The sequence below is a fragment of the Scyliorhinus canicula genome, chromosome 5 (genome assembly GCF_902713615.1).
Source record: "Scyliorhinus canicula chromosome 5, sScyCan1.1, whole genome shotgun sequence".
Classification (NCBI taxonomy): Eukaryota; Metazoa; Chordata; class Chondrichthyes; order Carcharhiniformes; family Scyliorhinidae; genus Scyliorhinus; species Scyliorhinus canicula.
Window position 1 is genome coordinate 222,852,914 of NC_052150.1, and position 20,050 is coordinate 222,872,963.

Here is a 20,050-nt window from a genome sequence, read left to right on the forward strand (position 1 = left end):
CATAGACACACACACAGGCATAGACACACACACACAGGCATAGACAGACACACACACAGACAGACACACACACAGACAGACAGACACACAGACAGACAGACACACAGACAGACACACACAGGCATAGACACACACAGGCATAGACACACACAGGCATAGACACACACACAGGCATAGACACATAGACACACACACACAGGCATAGAGACACACACACACAGGCATAGAGACACACACACACAGGCATAGAGACACACACACACAGGCATAGAGACACACACACACAGGCATAGAGACACACACACACAGGCATAGAGACACACACAGGCATAGAGACACACACAGGCATAGAGACACACACAGGCATAGAGACACACACAGGCATAGAGACACATACAGGCATAGAGACACACACAGGCATAGAGACACACACAGGCATAGAGACACACACAGGCATAGAGACACACACAGACAGAGACACACACACAGGCATAGAGACACACACACAGGCATAGAGACACACACACACAGACAGAGACACACACACAGACAGAGACACACACACAGACAGAGACACACACACAGACAGAGACACACACACAGACAGATACAGACAGACAGAGACACACACACACACAGACAGAGACACACACAGACACATAGACACACACAGACAGACAGACACACACACAGACAGACACACACACAGACAGACACACACACAGACAGACACACACACAGACAGACAGACACACACACAGACAGACACACAGACAGACACACACACAGACAGACACACACAGGTATAGACACACACAGGTATAGACACACACAGGTATAGACACACACAGGTATAGACACACACAGGTATAGACACACACAGGTATAGACACACACACAGGCATAGAGACACACACACACAGACAGAGACACACACACACAGACAGAGACACACACACACAGACAGAGACACACACACACAGACATAGAGACACACACACACAGACATAGAGACACACAGAGACAGAGACACACACACGCAGAGACAGAGACACACACAGACATAGAGAGACACACAGACACGCACAGACAGACACAGACATAGAGACGCACAGACAGACAGAGACATGCACACACAGACATAGAGACACGCACACACAGACATAGAGACACGCACACTGACAGAGAGACACACAGACATAAACACACACACACACAGACATAAAGACAGACACACACACAGACATATAGAGAGACACACACACAGACATAGAGAGACACACACAGACATAGACAGACACACACACAGACATAGAGAGACACATACACAGACATAGAGAGAGAGACACACACATAGACAGACACACACACAGACATATAGAGACACACACACACAGACATATAGACAGACACACACACAGACATATAGAGAGACACACACACAGACATATAGAGAGACACACACACAGACATATAGAGAGACACACACACAGACATATAGAGAGACACACACACAGACATATATAGAGAGACACACACACAGACATAGAGAGACACACACACAGACATAGAGAGACACACACACAGACATATAGAGAGACACACACACAGACATAGACAGACACACACAGACATAGAGAGACACACACACAGACATAGAGAGACAAACACACAGACATAGAGAGACACACACACAGACATAGAGAGACACACACACAGACATAAAGAGACACACACACAGACATAGAGAGACACACACACAGACATAGAGAGACAAACACACAGACATATAGAGAGACACACACACACAGACATATAGAGAGACACACACACAGACATAGAGACACACACACAGACATAGAGACACACACACACAGACATAGAGAGACACACACAGACATAGAGAGACACACACAGACATAGAGAGACACACACAGACATAGAGAGACACACACAAAATTCAGCTAGACCACTATTAGCTGCAGCCCTGGCTAAGTTGCAGTGGCCCAATGAGGAGTTCTCTGCAGCTGGGAACTCTCCAAAAGAGTAATTTGCAGACCACTGCATACACGAGGGGCACAGACCGACATATGAAGGACACAGTCAGAAGGATACAGACAGTCATACGTGTGAAGGATACAGTCATACATGTGAAGGATACAGACAGTCATTCGTGTGAAGGATACAGACAGTCATTCGTGTGAAGGATACAGACAGTCATACATGTGAAGGATACAGACAGTCATACATGCGAATGATAGACAGTCATACATGTGAAGGATACAGACAGTCACACGCATGAAGGATAGACAGTCATACATGTGAAGAATAGACAGTCATACATGTGAAGGATAGACAGTCATACATGTGAAGGATTCAGACAGTCATACATGAAGGATACAACGAGCTCCCCTTTGAACCCCATGGCAGCCACAATGCTCTCTGCTGCCTCTTTAATGGACACTTCGTCTTCTTCTCCCACTGCGGGCAGATAAACAGAAACATTATCCTCACAGGAATCTGTACCAAGCACCGTTCGAGAACCTACTCTGATGCAACGCCAATGTACAGCATCCTAAAAACAGGGTTAAAACAATCACATAATTGTTACAGCCCAGGACTAGGCCATTCGGCCCATAATGTCTATACCAGCTTTCTGAATGAGCAATTCACTTTGTGTCATTGCCTGCGTTTCCCCATCACCCTGGACATTCTCCCTTTTCAGATAACAGTCTAATTTCTATTTGAAAGTCTTTACTGAATCTGCCTCCACCACACTGTCAGACAGTGCATTCCAGACCCTAACCATTCGCTGTGTGACCCTGCCTCCACCACACTGTCAGACAGTACATTCCAGACCCTAACCACTCGCTGTGTGACCCTGCCTCCACCACACTCACAGACAGTGCATTCCAGATCCTAACACTCTCAGGACAGGTACAGCACGGGATCAGATACAGAGTAAAGCTCCCTCGACACTATCCCCATCAAACACTCCCAGGACAGGTACAGCACGGGGTTAGATACAGAGTAAAGCTCCCTCTACACTATCCCCATCAAACACTCCCAGGACAGGTACAGCACGGGGTTAGATACAGTGTAAAGCTCCCTCTACACCATCCCCATCAAACACTCCCAGGGCAGGTACAGCACGGGGTTAGATAAAGAGTAAAGCTCCGTCTACACTGTCCCCATCAAACACTCCCAGGACAGGTACAGCACGGGGTTAGATACAGAGTAAAGCTCCCTCCACACTGTCCCCATCAAACACTCCCAGGACAGGTACAGCAGATGGTTAGATACAGAGTAAAGCTCCCTCCACACTGTCCCCATCAAACACTCCCAGGACAGGTACAGCACGGGGTTAGATACAGAGTAAAGCTCCCTCTACACAGTCCCCATCAAACACTCCCAGGACAGGTACAGCACGGGGTTAGATACAGAGTAAAGCTCCCTCTACACTGCCCCCATCAAACAATCCCAGGACAGGTACAGCACGGGGTTAGATACAGAGTAAAGCTCCCTCTACACTGTCCCCATCAAACACACCCAGGGCAGGTACAGCACGGGGTTAGATACTGAGTAAAGCTCTCTCTACACTGTCCCCATCAAACACTCCCAGGACAGGTACAGCACAGGGTTAGATACAGAGTAAAGCTCGCTCTACACTGTCCCCATCAAACACTCCCAGGACAGGTACAGCACGGGGTTAGATACAGAGTAAAGCTCCGTCTACACGTCCCCATCAAATACTCCCAGGACAGGTACAGCACGGGGTTAGATACAGAGTAAAGCTCCCTCTACACTGTCCCCATCAAACACTCCCAGGACAGGTACAGCACGGGGTTAGATACAGAGTAAAGCTCCCTCTACACTGTCCCCATCAAACACTCCCAGGACAGGTACAGCACGGGGTTAGAACATAAGAACTAGGAGCAGGAGTAGGCCATCTGGCCCCTCGAGCCTGCTCCGCCTTTCAATTAGATCATGGCTGATCTTTTGTGGACTCAGCTCCACTTTCCGGCCCGAACACCATAACCCTTAATCCCTTTATTCTTCAAAAAACTATCTATCTTTACCTTAAAAACATGTAATGAAGGAGCCTCAACTGCTTCACTGGGCAAGGAATTCCATAGATTCACAACCCTTTGGGTGAAGAAGTTCCTCCTAAACTCAGTCCTAAATCTACTTCCCCTTATTTTGAGGCTATGCCCCCTAGTTCTGCTGTCACCCGCCAATGGAAACAACCTGCCCGCATCTATCCTATCTATTCCCTTCATAATTTTAAATGTTTCTATAAGATCCCCCCTCATCCTTCTAAATTCCAACGAGTACAGTCCCAGTCTACTCAACCTCTCCTCATAATCCAACCCCTTCAGCTCTGGGATTAACCTAGTGAATCTCCTCTGCACACCCTCCAGTGCCAGTACGTCCTTTCTCAAGTAAGGAGACCAAAACTGAACACAATACTCCAGGTGTGGCCGCACTAACACCTTATACAATTGCAACATAACCTCCCTAGTCTTAAACTCCATCCCTCTAGCAATGAAGGATAAAATTCCATTTGCCTTCTTAATCACCTGTTGCACTTGTAAACCAACCTTCTGTGACTCATGCACTAGCACACCCAAGTCTCTCTGAACAGCGGCATGCTTTAATATTTTATCGTTTAAATAATAATCCCGTTTGCTGTTATTCCTACCAAAATGGATAACCTCACATTTGTCAACATTGTATTCCATCTGCCAGACCCGAGCCCATTCACTTAACCTATCCAAATCCCTCTGCAGACTTCCAGTATCCTCTGCACTTTTCGCTTTACCACTCATCTTAGTGTCATCTGCAAACTTGGACACATTGCCCTTGGTCCCCAACTCCAAATCATCAATGTAAATTGTGAACAATTGTGGGCCCAACACGGATCCCTGAGGGACACCACTAGCTACTGATTGCCAACCAGAGAAACACCCATTTATCCCAACTCTTTGCTTTCTATTAATTAACCAATCCTCTATCCGTGCTACTACTTTACCCTTAATGCCATGCATCTTTATCTTATGCAGCAACCTTTTGTGTGGCACCTTGTTAAAGGCTTTCTGGAAATCCAGATATACCACATCCATCGGCTCCCCGTTATCTACTGCACTGGTAATGTCCTCAAAAAATTCCACTAAATTAGTTAGGCATGACCTGCCTTTAACGAACCCATGCTGCGTCTGCCCAATGGGACAATTTCTATCCAGATGCCTCGCAATTTCTTCCTTGATGATAGATTCCAGCATCTTCCCTATTACCGAAGTTAAACTCACTGGCCTATAATTTCCTGCTTTCTGCCTACCTCCTTTTTTAAACAGTGGCGTCACGTTTGCTAATTTCAGAGTAATGTTAGATACAGAGTAAAGCTCCCTCTACACTGTCCCCATTAAACACTCCCAGGGCAGGTACAGCACGGGGTTAGATACAGAGTAAAGCTCCGTCTACACTGTCCCCATCAAACACTCCCAGGACAGGTACAGCACGGGGTTAGATACAGAGTAAAGCTCCCTCTCCACTGTCCCCATCAAACACTCCCAGGACAGGTACAGCACGGGGTTAGATACAGAGTAAAGCTCCCTCTACACCATCCCCATCAAACACTGCCAGGACAGGTAGAGCACGGGGTTAGATACAGAGTAAAGCTCCCTCTACACTGTCCCCATCAAACACTCCCAGGACAGGTACAGCACGGGGTTAGATACAGAGTAAAGCTCCGTCTACACTGTCCCCATCAAACACTCCCAGGACAGGTACAGCACGGGGTTAGATACAGAGTAAAGCTCCCTTTCTCGCTGCCAGAGGAAGGTGAGAGTTAACAAGGGTTTTAAGTTAGTAACTGTCCCCCCTCCTCAAACACAATGAGCATTTATATAGCGCCTCTGATGTAGTAAATCACCCGACAGGCTGTAACCAGACAGACAAACCATTCTCACCCGAGAGGATGATGGGTTCAATCTCCTTATATTCTCTCAACACCCAGATGAAAAGCCTGGCCAGATCCTGCAAAACAAACTCAGTGTTATTAGGTCCAGTCACAAAGCTCTATTGTCTATGCCCTGTCTTGGCTGTTCCTCATGGCACGGTGGCACAGTGGTTAGCACTGCTACTTCATGGCACATTGGTTAGCACTGCTGCCTCACACCACAGTAGTTAGCACTGCTGCCTCGTGGCACAGTGGTTGGCACTGCTGCCTCACGGCACAGTCGGTAGCATTATGGCCTCACGGCACGGTGGCACAGGGGTTGGCACTGCTGCCTCACGGCACGGTGGCACAGGGGTAGCATTGTTGCCTCAGTCCAAAGATGTGCAAAGTCACTCACCACCCTGACTTGAAATATATCCCCGTACTCCCTCCCTAACAGCACAGTGGGTGTAGCTACACCTCAGGGACTGCAGCAGTTCAAGAAGGCAGCTCACCACCACCTTCTGAAGGGCAGCTAGGGATGGGCAATAAATGCTGGCCTAACCAGCGACGCCCACATCCCGGAAATTAATAAATAGAGAAAAAGGCGAGGGGGATTGGCCGTAATAAAATGTCCCCAGGTGGGATTGCGGGGATGGGGTGGGGGTCTGTGTCGGGTGCTCCATCAGAGGGTGGGGGTCTGTGTCGGGTGCTCCATCAGAGGGTGGGGGTCTGTGTCGGGTGCTCCATCAGAGGGTGGGGGTCTGTGTCGGGTGCTCCATCAGAGGGTGGGGGTCTGTGTCGGGTGCTCCATCAGAGGGTGGGGGTCTGTGTCCGGTGCTCCATCAGAGGGTGGGGGTCTGTGTCGGGTGCTCTATCAGAGGGTGGGGGTCTGTGTCGGGTGCTCCATCAGAGGGTGGGGGTCTGTGACGCGTGCTCTCTCAAACGGTCGGTGCAGATTCGATTCTATACTTACCCTCATATCCTGGGAATGGGATGGTGCAATCCAGGTCACCAACAATGAAGTCTTCATTGACATATTCCCCCCCCACAAAATCAGGAGAGCGGACCAGGAGGACACATTCACCCAGCTCCTCAGAGGAACATTTCACTGGCCGTGAACAGACCAAGGCAGATCCAACCCTGTGTCTGTAACCACTGCCACCACACAACTCAAGCAGTTCTGGATGGGGACAGGAATTACAGAAGATAAAAATCTTCAGAGAGAGGGGTCACATTCCCGATGATCTCCTGAACTGGGGGTGCCTTGCAGAGAAATTTTCCTCAAGTATTTTGTCCCATATTCGGGAGGTAGATGTTTGGAAGCATGGGGAAGGGAGAGGGATAGGGATAGGGTGGATACTCCGTCCAGCCCAGGCCTGCCCACCTCCAGCCGGCCCGGGACTGCCCACCTCCAGCCGGCCCGGGCCTGCCCGCCTCCAGCCGGCCCGGGCCTGCCCACCTCCAGCCGGCCCGGGCCTGCCGGCCACTAGCCAGAAACTGGAGGTAGATTTGACAGTCCCAGATCTGCAATGGCTACTCCACCTCCCTCCCCCATGGTATCCGCTGAGTCAGTGGCAGCACAGAAACAAACCGAGTGCCGAGGATTAGTTGAGATACGTACCAGAGAGAAGATGAACTGTCTCCTGGGTTTCCCTGATCCCCACACTGCCAGCGATGTGCCGTTTCCTGGGGGTAGGAATCAAGTGAAACAGAAAGAGGTCAGTAACTTAACTCGAACTCTCTTCCACTGCGACACTCCTGGGGCATGCTTTACGAAAATGGGAGGTTTGTGAGGGCTACGAAGAATCCAGCACAAGTTTGTAGAGTCAGAAAGAAAATAACTTTATTTACAATAATATACACACAGCGGCAGTACTTCACACTGCTTCCTTCTCCAGCCGGCACCATACTGGCCAATCGATTTATACAGTGCAACTACTAATGGATTCTCCTCCTCACCTCATTGGTGGTGCACAATTGGGCCTTGCTTCATAAATTAATTTGCACTAATCTGGTTGATAGTGTCAAGTCAGACTGGGGGGTGGGATAACCTCCCCCTACCCATGGTGGGTAGCGCCCAGGCTAATATAATTAACGTGCTCCCGACATTTTTGTTTCTCTTTCAATGTCTCCCCAAATCCTTTTTTGTTAAAGTCAACAAATTAATATCTTCCTTTATCTGGGCGGGTAAGAGCCCAAAGTCTGTGGGGCTTTCCTCCAAAGAGACGGACAGTGGTGGGGCTTGGCCCTACCCAATTTATTGGTTTACTATTGAGTAGCCAATATTCAGATGTTATTGTGGTTTAGTGATCCTGGTTCCATATGGAAACAAACGGAGGCGAGCTCCTGCGTGGTTTCTAGCCTTCACGCTATAGTAACCGCACCGTGGTCTTTCTCTTCAGTGAGATTTTCCTTGAATCCAGTGGCGTCTCCACCCTGACAATTTGGCCGCATTTCAAGCTCTGTTTCCTGTCTTTGCTGGCCCCCATCTGCAACAACCACTTTTTTCTGCCAGCAGGTTTGGACTGGACATTTACGTCTCGGGAGGGGCAGGGTGTGGAGAGGTTTGGAGACCTGTTCGTGGAAGAGAGATTTGCCAGTTTTAAGGAGTTGACTGAGAAATTCCAGCTGCTTGGTTCCAGTCTTTTCAAAGTCACTAAACTTTGGGCACGGCTTTTCCCTTCTTTCCCTTGGCGCCACTCTCTTGAAGAAGATTTTGTCTTTGGCCGGGTCTGCCAGGGGGACTATTTTGGACAGAGATGTCCGTATCCTCTCAGCAGAGTCAGCGCCATGGAGTGAGGTGAAGAGGAAATGGGAGGGTGAGTTGGGTCCCATTCTTGATGGGAAGGTGTGGAGTGTAGCCCTTCACAGGGTCAACTCCATGTCTTCAAGTCCTCGACTAAGTTTGATTCAATTGAAGATTTTGCACAGGGCGCACCTGACTGAAGCGAGGATGAGCGGATTCTTCTCCGAGGTGGAGGATAAGTGTGAGCGCTGCTCACGGGTGGCCGGCTAACCACACTCCTACGTTCTGGTCTTGTCCCAAGTTGGTAAGGTTCTGGGCCTCTTTCTTCAACACCATGTCGGAGATACTCTGTGTTGATTTGGATCCAGGTCCGTTGGTGGCCATATTTGGGGTGTCGGACTCCCCGTTGCTTCAGTCTGGGGTGAAGGCGGATGTCCTTGCCTTCGCCTCATTGATAGCCGGGAGATAGGTTATGCTTGGGTGGAGATTTCCACCCCGCCTAGTGCCACCGCCTGGTTCGGTGACCTCATGTCTTTTCTACATTTGGAGACGGTTGAGTCCACAATCAGAGGGTCGGTAGAAGGATTCTACCCAACATGGCAGCCACTCATTTCCTTTTTTAAGGAGCTAGTCCCCGGCAGCTGCACGGGGGTTTTGTTTTGTTTTTGTATTAAAGTTAATTAGCGGCTTTTTGTCTAGTTCTTCCTTTGTTTTTGTTTGATTGTTTCGGGTGGTTTTGTTGACTATAATTTTTTATCGATACACATATTTTTAAGAAAGGTACTGAAGCTGACAGGGTAGATGTTGAGTAGTCGTTTCTTCTGGTGGGGGAATCTAAAACACAGCGGCGGGGGGGAGGGGACAGAGTTTAAAAACAAAGGGTCTCCATTTATGATGGGGATGAATTTCCTTCCTCAGGGAGTTGTTGTTCATCTTTGCAATTCTCGTCCCCAGGGAGCAGTGGAAGTTTGGTCATCGAATATATTCAAGCTCGAGTTAGGCAGATTTTTGATCAACAAGAGAGTAAGGGAGGACGGAGAACAGTCAGGAAAAGTGGAATGAAGACCAGAATCAGATCCGCCGTGATCTTATTGAATGGCAGAGCAGCTCGATGGGCCGAATGGCATACTCCTCTTACATATCTCGGGTTTTAATCTCTCCATCACCGATGGCCATGCCTTCAGATGCCTACGTCCTAAGCTCTGGGAATTTCTTCCCTAAACCTCTTTAAACTCTACCCCATACCTGCTCCAATATCACATGGTTCAGTGTCACTTAATTTATAAAAAAATTTAGAGTATCCAATTCATTTTTTCCAATTAAGGGGCAATTTAGCGTGGCCAACCCACCTAGCCTGCACATCTTTGGGTTGTGGGGGTGAAACCCACGCAAACACGGGGAGAATGTGCAACTTTGGGGCAGCAGGGTAGCATGGTGGATGGCATAAATGCTTCACAGCTCCAGGGTCCCAGGTTCGATTCCCGGCTGGGTCACTGTCTGTGTGGAGTCTGCACATCCTCCCCCTGTGTGCGTGGGTTTCCTCCGGGTGCTCCGGTTTCCTCCCACAGTCCAAAGATTTGCAGGTTAGGTGGATTCACTATGCTAAATTGGCCTTAGTATCCCAAAAAAGGTTAGGTGGGGTTACGGGGATAGATACATAGAACAGTACAGCCCAGAACAGGCCCTTCGGCCCTCGATGTTGTGCCGAGCAATGATCACCCTACTCAAACCCATGTATCCACCTTATACCCGTAACCCAACAACCCCCCCCATTAACCTTATTTTTTAGGACACTAAGGGCAATTTAGCATAGCCAATCCACCTAACCTGCACATCTTTGGACTGTGGGAGGAAACCGGAGCACCCGGAGGAGACCCACGCACACACGGGAGGACGTGCAGACTCCGCACAGACAGTGACCCAGCCGGGAATCGAACCTGGGACCCTGGAGCTGTGAAGCATTTATGCTAACCACCATGCTACCGTGCTGCCCCACGGTGGAGGTGTGGGCTTGAGTCGGGTGCTCTTTCCAAGGGCCGGTGCAGACTCGATGGGCCAAATGGCCTCTGAATGCACTGTAAATTCTATGATTCTCAAGGACAATTAGGGATCGGAAATAAAAATGCTGGCTTAGCCAGTGACACCCACGTCCCGTGTAATAATTTAAAAAAAAAAGTGTTACATAGAACATAGAACACTACAGCGCAGTACGGGCCCTTCGGCCCTCGATGTTGCGCCGACCTGTGAAACCATCTGAAGCCTATCTGACCTACACTATTCCATTTTCATCCATATGTCCATCCAGTGACCACTTAAATGCCCTTAAAGTTGGCGAGTCTACTACTGTTGCAGGCAGGGCGTTCCACACCCCTACTACTCTCTGAGTAAAGAAACTGCCTCTGATATCTGTCCTATATCTATCACCCCTCAATTTAAAGCTATGTTCCCTCGTGTTGGTCATCACCATCCGAGGAAAAAGACTCTCACTGTCCACCCTATCTAACCCTCTGACTATCTTATATGTCTCTATTAAGTCACCTCTCAGCCTTCTCCTCTCTAACGAAAACAACCTCAATTCCCTGAGCCTTTCCTCGTAAGACCTTCCCTCCATACCAGGCAACATCCTAGTAAATCTCCTCTGAACCCTTTCCAAAGCTTCCACATCCTTCCTATAATGTGGTGACCAGAACTGCACGCAGTACTCCAGGTGCGGCCGCACCAGAGTTATGTACAGCTGCAGCATGACCTTGTGGTTCCGAAACTCAATCCCCCTGCTTATAAAGGCTAGCACACCATATGCCTTCTTAACAGCCCTATTAACCTGGGTGGCAACTTTCAGGGATTTATGTACCTGGATGCCGAGATCTCTCTGTTCATCTACACTACCAAAAATCTTGCCATTAGCCCAGTACTCTGCATTCTTGTTACTCCTTCCAAAGTGAACCACCTCACACTTTTCCGCATTAAACTCCATCTGCCACCTCTCAGCCCAGCTCTGCAGCTTATCTATGTCCCTCTGTATCCTATAACATCCTTCAGCACTATCCACAACTCCACCGACCTTCGTGTCATCTGCAAATTTACTAACCCATCCTTCTACACCCTCTTCCAGGTCATTTATAAAAATGACAAACAGCAGTGGCCCCAAAACAGATCCTTGCGGTACACCACTAGTAACTGAACTCCAGGATGAACATTTGCCATCAACCACCACCCTCTGTCTTCTTTCAGCTAGCCAATTACTGATCCAAACCGCTAAATCACCTTCAATCCCATACTTCCTTATTTTCTGCAATAGCCTACCGTGGGGAACCTTATCAAACGCCTTACTGAAATCCATATACACCACATCAACCACTTTACCCTGATCCACCTGTTTGGTCACCTTCTCAAAAAACTCAATAAGGTTTGTGAGGCATGACCTACCCTTCACAAAACCGTGTTGACTATCGCTAATCAACTTGTTCTTTTCAAGATGATTATAAACCCTATCTCTTATAACCTTTTCCAACATTTTACCCACAACCGAAGTAAGGCTCACAGGTCTATAATTACCAGGGTTGTCTCTACTCCCCTTCTTGAACAAGGGGACAACATTTGCTATCCTCCAGTCTTCCGGCACTATTCCTGTCGACAAAGACGACATAAAGATCAAGGACAAAGGCTCTGCAATCTCCTCCCTGGCTTCCCAGAGAATCCTAGGATAAATCCCATCTGGCCCAGGGGACTTATCTATTTTGACATTTTCCAAAATTGCTAACACCTCCTCCTTTTGAACCTCAATTCCATCTAGCCTGGTCGACTGAACCTGAGTGTTCTCCTCGACAACATTGTCTTTCTCCAGTGTAAACACTGACGAAAAATATCCATTTAACGCTTCCCCTATCTCCTCTGATTCCACACACAACTTTCCACTACTATCCTTGATTGGCCCTAATCTTACTCTAGTCATTCTTTTGTTCCTGATATACCTATAGAAAGCCTTAGGGTTTTCCTTGATCCTATCCGCCAACGACTTTTCGTGTCCTCTCCTCGCTCTTCTTAACTCTCCCTTTAGGTCCTTCCTGGCTAACTTGTAACTCTCAAGTGCCCTAACTGAGCCTTCATGTCTCATCCTAACATAAGCCGCCTTCTTCCTCTTGACAAGTGCTTCAACTTCCTTAGTAAACCACGGTTCCCTTGCTCGACAACTTCCTCCCTGCCTGACAGGTACGTACTTATCAAGGACACGCAGTAGCTGTTCCTTGAAAAAGCTCCACATTTCAATTGTACCCATCCCCTGCAGTTTCCTTCCCCATCCTATACATCCTAAATCTACAGTTACAATTTAACACAGTCACTTGACCAAGAATGAAGAACAGGAGACTCAACTCTGCGCCAGGTACGTCTTGTGGATCAGTCCTGGCAAAACGTGCCCATCCTCGATATTAAAATTATCGTGCATTCCAAACACATTGGTGGGAATTACCGCTGTAAACATCCGGCCATGTTGTTCAGAGTAAGCGCTGGGATAGAGAAGGAAAGAGGTTAGTGACAAATCCACAGCCGGGATAAGGCAACACCACCTCCAGTTCTGCAGAGATTGAGGCTCCACATATGTCAGCACCTGCCACAGGAGGAAGAGGAGGAGGAGGAGGAGGAGGGAAATGAAGTACAAAGAAGGAGGAGGCTCACCGGTTCTGAACGTCTATCATTCGCTTTGCGTACGAGTATCCAAAGTTGGAACTGTGTGGGGGTCCGTTATGGATCTACAAGAAACACAATAGGATTGAAAAATATATTACATTTCTATCTCCCCTCCAAGTCCAAATCCTGGATGGAGTCGTCAGCAAGATTCTGTCTCTCGCTGTAATCGTACCCCAGATAGATTCTGACTGCGGCACAGTTAGCTAGACTCTGAATATGGCACAGACATTACCTGCCGTTTGAATGCAGCTTTGTTGGCAGCCACGAGACAGAATCAGAGTTGTTAGAACACAAGAGGCCATTCAGTCCAGCACTTCTGTACACATGAAAAATGAAATGAAATGAAAATCGTTTATTGTCACGAGTAGGCTTCAATGAAGTTACTGTGAAAAGCCCCTAGTCGCCACATTCTGGCGCCTCTTCGGGGAGGCTGGTACGGGAATTGAACCGTGCTTCTGGCCTGCCTTGGTCTGCTTTAAAAGCCAGCGATTTAGCCCAGTGTGCTAAACCAGCCATTTGTACTTAATAACAACTGGCTGATCAGTTAAGTAGACTGGGACTGTACTAGTTGGAATTTAGAAGGATGTGGGGAGGATCTTATAGAAACATATAAAATTATGAAGGGAATAGATAGGATAGATGCGGGCAGGTTGTTTCCACTGGTGGGTGAAAGCAGAACTAGGGGGCATAGCCTCAAAATAAGGGGAAGTAGATTTAGGACTGAGTTTAGGAGGAACTTCTTCACCCAAAGGGTTGTGAATCTATGGAATGCCTTGCCCAGTGAAGCAGTTGAGGTTCCTTCATTAAATGTTTTTAAGGTAAAGATAGATAGTTTTTTGAAGAATAAAGGGATTAAGGGTTATGGTGTTCATGCCGGAAAGTGGAGCTGAGTCCACAAAAGATCAGTCGAGGGGCCAGGTGGCCTACTCCTGCTCCTAGTTCTTAAATCAAACAGCAATTTTATTTTTTGTTTTAATAAATTTAGAGCACCCAATTCATTTTCTTCCAATTAAGGGGCAATTTACCATGGCAAATCCACCGACCCTGCACATCTTTGGGTTGTGAGGGCGAAACCCACGCAGACACGGGGAGAATGTGCAAACTCCACACGGACAGTGACCCAGGGCCGGGATCGAACCTGGGACCTCGGCGCCGTGACAAAGAGCAATTTTCTTAAGTTGTTTGTAACAGGCAGAGTACAGGCCATACTCAACCAGCCCCCCCCCCCCCCCCCCCCAGCGTGCTTGCAAACCCCAAAATAAAACGTCTTCTGTTAAATGTCATTCTCTAGGCAGCATGGTGGCGCAGTGGTTAGCAGTGCTGCCTCACGCCGCTGAGGACCCAGGTTCGATCCCGGCCCCGGGTCACTGTCCATGTGGAGTTTGTACACCCCCCCCCCCCCCCCGTGTTTGCGTGGGTCTCAACCCCATAACGCAAAGGTGTGCAGGGCAGATGGATTGGCCATGCTAAATTGCCCCTTAATTGGGCAGAAACTAAAATATGATTCTCTAATTGGGCAGCACTTGCTGAACAACCCAGAGTGCATTAATATTAACAGCCCATTGAAGGTAAAAGCAAATTACTGCGGATGTTGGAATCTGAAACCAAAAGAGAAAATGCTGGGAAACCTCAGCAGGTCTGGCAGCATCTGTAGGGAGTCCAGCATCTGTACTCGAAACGTTAGCTCTTTTCGCTCCCTACAGATGCTGCCAGACCTGCTGAGGTTTCCCAGCATTTTCTCTTTTGGCCCATTTAAGGTAATCAGTCCAGTTCATAACATGGCTCATTCACGCTTGCTCGAAGCGACATCAAATCATGCAGAGAGACCCATTCTCTGCAAACAAAAGGAGTATGTTCAAGCCGTGCGCCTCTTTTGAATTATAGGGGAGCTTGGGGAACCTCTAGTTTCCCATTGCTATCTCCAAGGCGACACCTCAGCCAATCAGAGTCGACTTGCTAACCAACCATTCTCCTTTTCTCCTGTAGTACAGATTGTCGTGATTGTTTGAAATTTGGCATTCTTGTATTTATCCTGGTGACTGAGATGAAAAGCTTCACAGCTTTCAGCAACACCTCGATTAAATCTCCCCTTAATCTTCAAAGCTCAAAGGAGAACAATTTCTGCTTCATCAATCTCTCCACACAATATCTGTATAAATCCGGCTTGCAAATCTCAGAGGAGAGAGAAGAGTAAAAAAGGCCTATACTCTCTGGAGTTTAGAATAATGGAAAGTAATTTCATTCAGGTTCTAAGGGGGCTTGACAGAATAGACACAGGTCTATTCAGCTGGGGAATCTAGAACTAGGGGTCAATGCCTTCAAATAAGGGGTGTGGCGACCAGAATTGTGCGCAATATTCCAAGTGCGGCCGTACCAAGGTTCTATACAACTGTAGCATGACTTGCCAGTTTTTATACTCGATGCCCCGTCCAATGAAGGCAAGCATTCCGTATGCTTTCTTGACTACCTTGTCCACTTTTATTGCCAACTTCAAAGATCTGTGGACCTGGATGCCCAGATCTCTCTGACTTTCTATATTCCGAAGAGTTTTGCCATTTACAGAATATTTCCCCTCTATGTTATACCTACCAAAATGCATCACCTCACATTTGTCTGGATTAAACTCCATTTGCCATTTCTCTGCCCAAGTCTCCAACCTATCTATGTCCTGCTGCATCTTCTGACAATCCTCAACACTATCTGCCACTCCACCAACCTTGGTTTCATCCGTGAACTTACTCATCAGACTGGCTACATTGTCCTCCCAATCGTTTATGTATATTACAAACAACAGAGGCCCCAGTACCAATCCCTGTGGAACATCACTGGTCACAACCTTCCATTCAGAAAAACACGGCCTTGCATTCAGAAAAACCACAGTCAACCACATTGCTGTGTGTCTGGAGTCACATAGAGGCCAGACCAGGTAAAGATGGCAGATTTCCTTCCCTAAGGGATATTAGTGAACCTGATGGGTTTTACAACAATCGAGTCTCTTAATCCTTCTTCGGTGATCACTCGCTAACGAGTGTGACTGTCCGCCTAAGAAACTCGGTATTACTGGTCATTCGCTCTGTGGGTTCTTGCATGGTTGATCAACCCGATCTTAGAGCTGCAACTTTGACCGCACACTTGGCAGGAGTTTCCAGGAGGCAGGATCAGTCACTGAACTTTAGATCGCAGACTCCATTTCCACGCCTCCTCTTTATGACGGGTGGCCTCGAAGAATTGTGTTCCTTCAATCAGGAGGTTCTTCCAAATAGGCCTCTTTAAACAGGGGCTGTTTAGCACACTGGGCTAAATCGCTGGCTTTGAACGCAGACCAAGGCAGGCCAGCAGCACGGTTCGATTCCCGTAACAGCCTCCCCGGACAGGCGCCGGAATGTGGCGACTAGGGGCTTTTCACAGTAACTTCATTGAAGCCTACTCGTGACAATAAATGATTTTCATTTCATTTCATTTTCTGAGCAAGGGTCTCCCAGGCGTTGGCGTCGGTGTTGCATTTCTTGCCTTCAGGGTGTCTTTGAAGCGCTTCCTTTAACCTCCTCTTGTTCAGGATCCTTCCTTTGAGCTGGGCAAAGGTGAATTTCTTTGGCAGTCTGGGCTCTGACATCCTAAACACACAGACGGCCCAGCGGAGTTGGTTTCATGGCTTCGATGCTGCTGCTCTTGGCAGATTCAAGGACATTGAAGTCAGTACACCTCCCAGCTGATGCGGGGACTCAGTCTCAGTCAGCGTTGATGATACCTCTCCAGGGTCTGGAGGTGGCGTCTGTACCTAGTCCACGTTTCTGAGCCGTACAGAGTGGAACCCAGGGATGAAACTTGAATCAGTTTCACATTACTGACAGTAAGTTAGCGAGTGATCACCGAAGAAGGATTAAGAGACACGATTGTTGTAAAACCCATCGGGGTCACTAATATCCCTTGGTGAAGGAAATATTCTGCAGGGAAGGAAATCTGCCATCATTACCTGGTCTTATCCGGGGAAACCGTGGTTGGGAAAGTAATACTGAACCTGCTAATAAACTGTACACCTCATGGTGGAGGTACAACAGAGCTTGGTGTTTGATTTGGAATTAGGCAACAGTGTTGATATGTCGTTTATGGTGATGGAGAAGGCCATTCAGCCCCTCAAGCCTCTTCTGCATTCAATCAGATCATGACCGATCTGTATTTTAGTTCTATTTACCCACTTTTGAGGCACGTCATTAGAGGGGAAGGAAGGGGAAAACAGAAGGAAAAAGAGGAGGAAGAGGGAGGTCTCACCATAGTTTCATCAATAGGGTAGGTGGTCTTGTCTGGGAAGATGCAGGTGGAGAGGCAGGAGATGACCTTTGTGACCCCGTGCTCATGGGCTGAGTGCAGCACATTATCGTTAATGTGAACATTCTTCCTCTGTGAAAAACACAACATATAAATCACCAGCAACCACCCAACAAACTCTCCAAATTCCCTGTCTCTCCCTCACCGATTCCCCGACAGTATCCTATACCCAGTGTCTCGGAACACCATGTCTCTCCTCCACTGATTCTCTCCCGACAGTATCCTGTACCGTCTCCAAACTCCCTGTCTCTCCCTCACTGACTCTCCGACAGTATCCTGTACCGTCTCCAAACTCCGTGTGTCTCCCTCACTGATTCTCCGACAATATCCTGTACCGTCTCCAAACTCCCTGTGTCTCCCTCACTGATTCTCCGACAGTATCCTGTACCGTCTCCAAACTCCCTGTGTCTCCCTCACTGATTCTCCGACAATATCCTGTACCGTCTCCAAATTCCCTGTCTCTCCCTCACTGATTCCCCGACACTATCCTGTACCATCTCCAAACTCCCTGTGTCTCCCTCACTGATTCTCCGACAGTATCCTGTACCGTCTCCAAATTCCCTGTCTCTCCCTCACTGATTCTCCGACAGTATCCTATACCCAGTGTCTCGGAACTCCATGTCTCTCCCTCACTGATTCTCCCCTGACAGTATCCTGCACCGACCGTCTCCGAACTCCCTGTGTCTCCCTCACTGATTCCCCGACACTATCCTGTACCGTCTCCAAACTCCGTGTCTCCCTCACTGTTTCCCCGACACTATCCTGTACCGACCGTCTCCGAACTCCCCCTCGGAGTATCCTGCACCGACCGTCTCTCCCTCGCTGATCCTCCCTGGCCAGCACCGTCGCCTTGTTGAAGGGGAGTTTCGAGCAGTACTGTCCATTCCTCTTTGCTGCTTGCTGGTATCCTGCCCATTCCGCAGCCCCCTGTAACATTCCCACTGCTTCCACAGCCTGGAGTGGCTCATCAGAACAAACAAGAATTCGATCCAGTCCATTCCAGAGTGCCTCAATCATAGAATAGTACGTCACAGCTGACCTTTCAGTCCATCGAGTCTGTGCTGGCCCTTTTGAAGAGCAATCTAGTTAATCCCACTCCCCCACACATTTTTCCCCTCGAGTATTTATCCAGTTCCTTTTGAAAGCTTCTTTTAAATCTGTATCTACCGCACTCTCCGGCTCTGCATTCCAAACCTTGACCACTGATTATGTAAAAAATATTTCCTCGAGCAGCCTTTGGCTCTTTTGACAATCGATGTCCCTCTGTTTATCGACCGCTGAGCTGACTGAAATCAGTTTTTCTTATTTCATCTATCTGAACTCTGCCTTGATTTCAAGCAGCTCAATGGAATCAGCCCTGCACTGTCGCTGTCTGAAGGAGTATAGCCCCGGCTGCTCCAGTCTCTCCGCATAACTAGAATCCTTCATTCCCGGGAATCTCGCCCACCCCCCTTCGCCAAGGTCTTCACAAAGTGTGGTGCCAGCATTTGGTCGCAGGTACACCATGCTGGGGCGGGAGGAAATTCATTCACACGTCATCAATCGTCTTGTTATCCCGCCCACGGTCTTCGATCAGACACCGTCACTCACCCAGAAATCCAGGTTGTACTTCATGTTGCGGAAGAGTCCGCCCACCATGGCTGCCAGGTGAATGACGTGGGTGGGCTGGTATCTGTCAAACACGGCTTTGGTTTCTGCAGCGTCCCTGACAGGAAACAAAAGATGTTTCATTTCTATATCACCTCCCTCCTCCCCCAGATATCCAAATGCTCTCTACAGTCAACAAGACTCTTTCGCATTCTAAGTGTGTGTCCGTTACAATGTAGGAAATGCGGTAGCCAATTTCCACACAGCAAGATCCCACACACAGTGCCTTTGAAAACATCTATTAAAAGGCAACTGAAGGCGGACGTGACCATGTTGCAGGAGACACATTTGAAGATGGGGGCTGCAATTAGGTTAAGGAAGGGATGGGTTGGACAGATGTTCCATTCGAGGGTTAGACTAAAACGAGGAGGGTGGTAATCTTGGTTAATAAGCGGGTGGCATTCGAGGTGGGGAATATAGAAGCGGACCTGGGGGGGGTTACGGTTAGTGGGAAGCTGGAGGGAATGGCCGTGGTATTGGTAAATATATGTGCCCCGAACTAGGATGACATTGAGTTTGTTAGACGGGGACTGGGGAAGATCCCGGATCTAGATTCACATCGACTGATTATGGGGGTGATTTCAACATGGTCCTGGATCCAAGGTTCGACCGATCGAGTTCTAGGTCTGGGAAGGTATCAGCTATGGCAAAGGAGCTGCGGGAGTTCATGCAGCACATGGGGGGGGGGGGGGGGGGTTGACCCG

General features: G+C 48.4%; 1 protein-coding gene across 3 annotated transcripts in view; it reads right to left on the reverse strand.

The window, feature by feature from the left end:
* LOC119966615 (GDP-L-fucose synthase-like) overlaps window positions 1–20,050 on the reverse strand; it is a 40,513-nt gene that overhangs the window by 5,044 nt on the left and 15,419 nt on the right. For 2 of the 3 annotated variants that reach the window (XM_038798602.1, XM_038798601.1), the window contains exons 3-9: window positions 19,290–19,404; window positions 17,643–17,771; window positions 13,362–13,435; window positions 13,059–13,192; window positions 7,563–7,627; window positions 5,970–6,036; window positions 2,402–2,481 (exon numbers count right to left, since the gene is read on the reverse strand). In XM_038798602.1, coding sequence (XP_038654530.1) covers window positions 2,402–2,481; window positions 5,970–6,036; window positions 7,563–7,627; window positions 13,059–13,192; window positions 13,362–13,435; window positions 17,643–17,771; window positions 19,290–19,404 — 664 coding nt within the window. The remainder of the gene's footprint in view (window positions 1–2,401; window positions 2,482–5,969; window positions 6,037–7,562; window positions 7,628–13,058; window positions 13,193–13,361; window positions 13,436–17,642; window positions 17,772–19,289; window positions 19,405–20,050) is intronic. The other variant, XM_038798603.1, reaches the window with a different exon arrangement.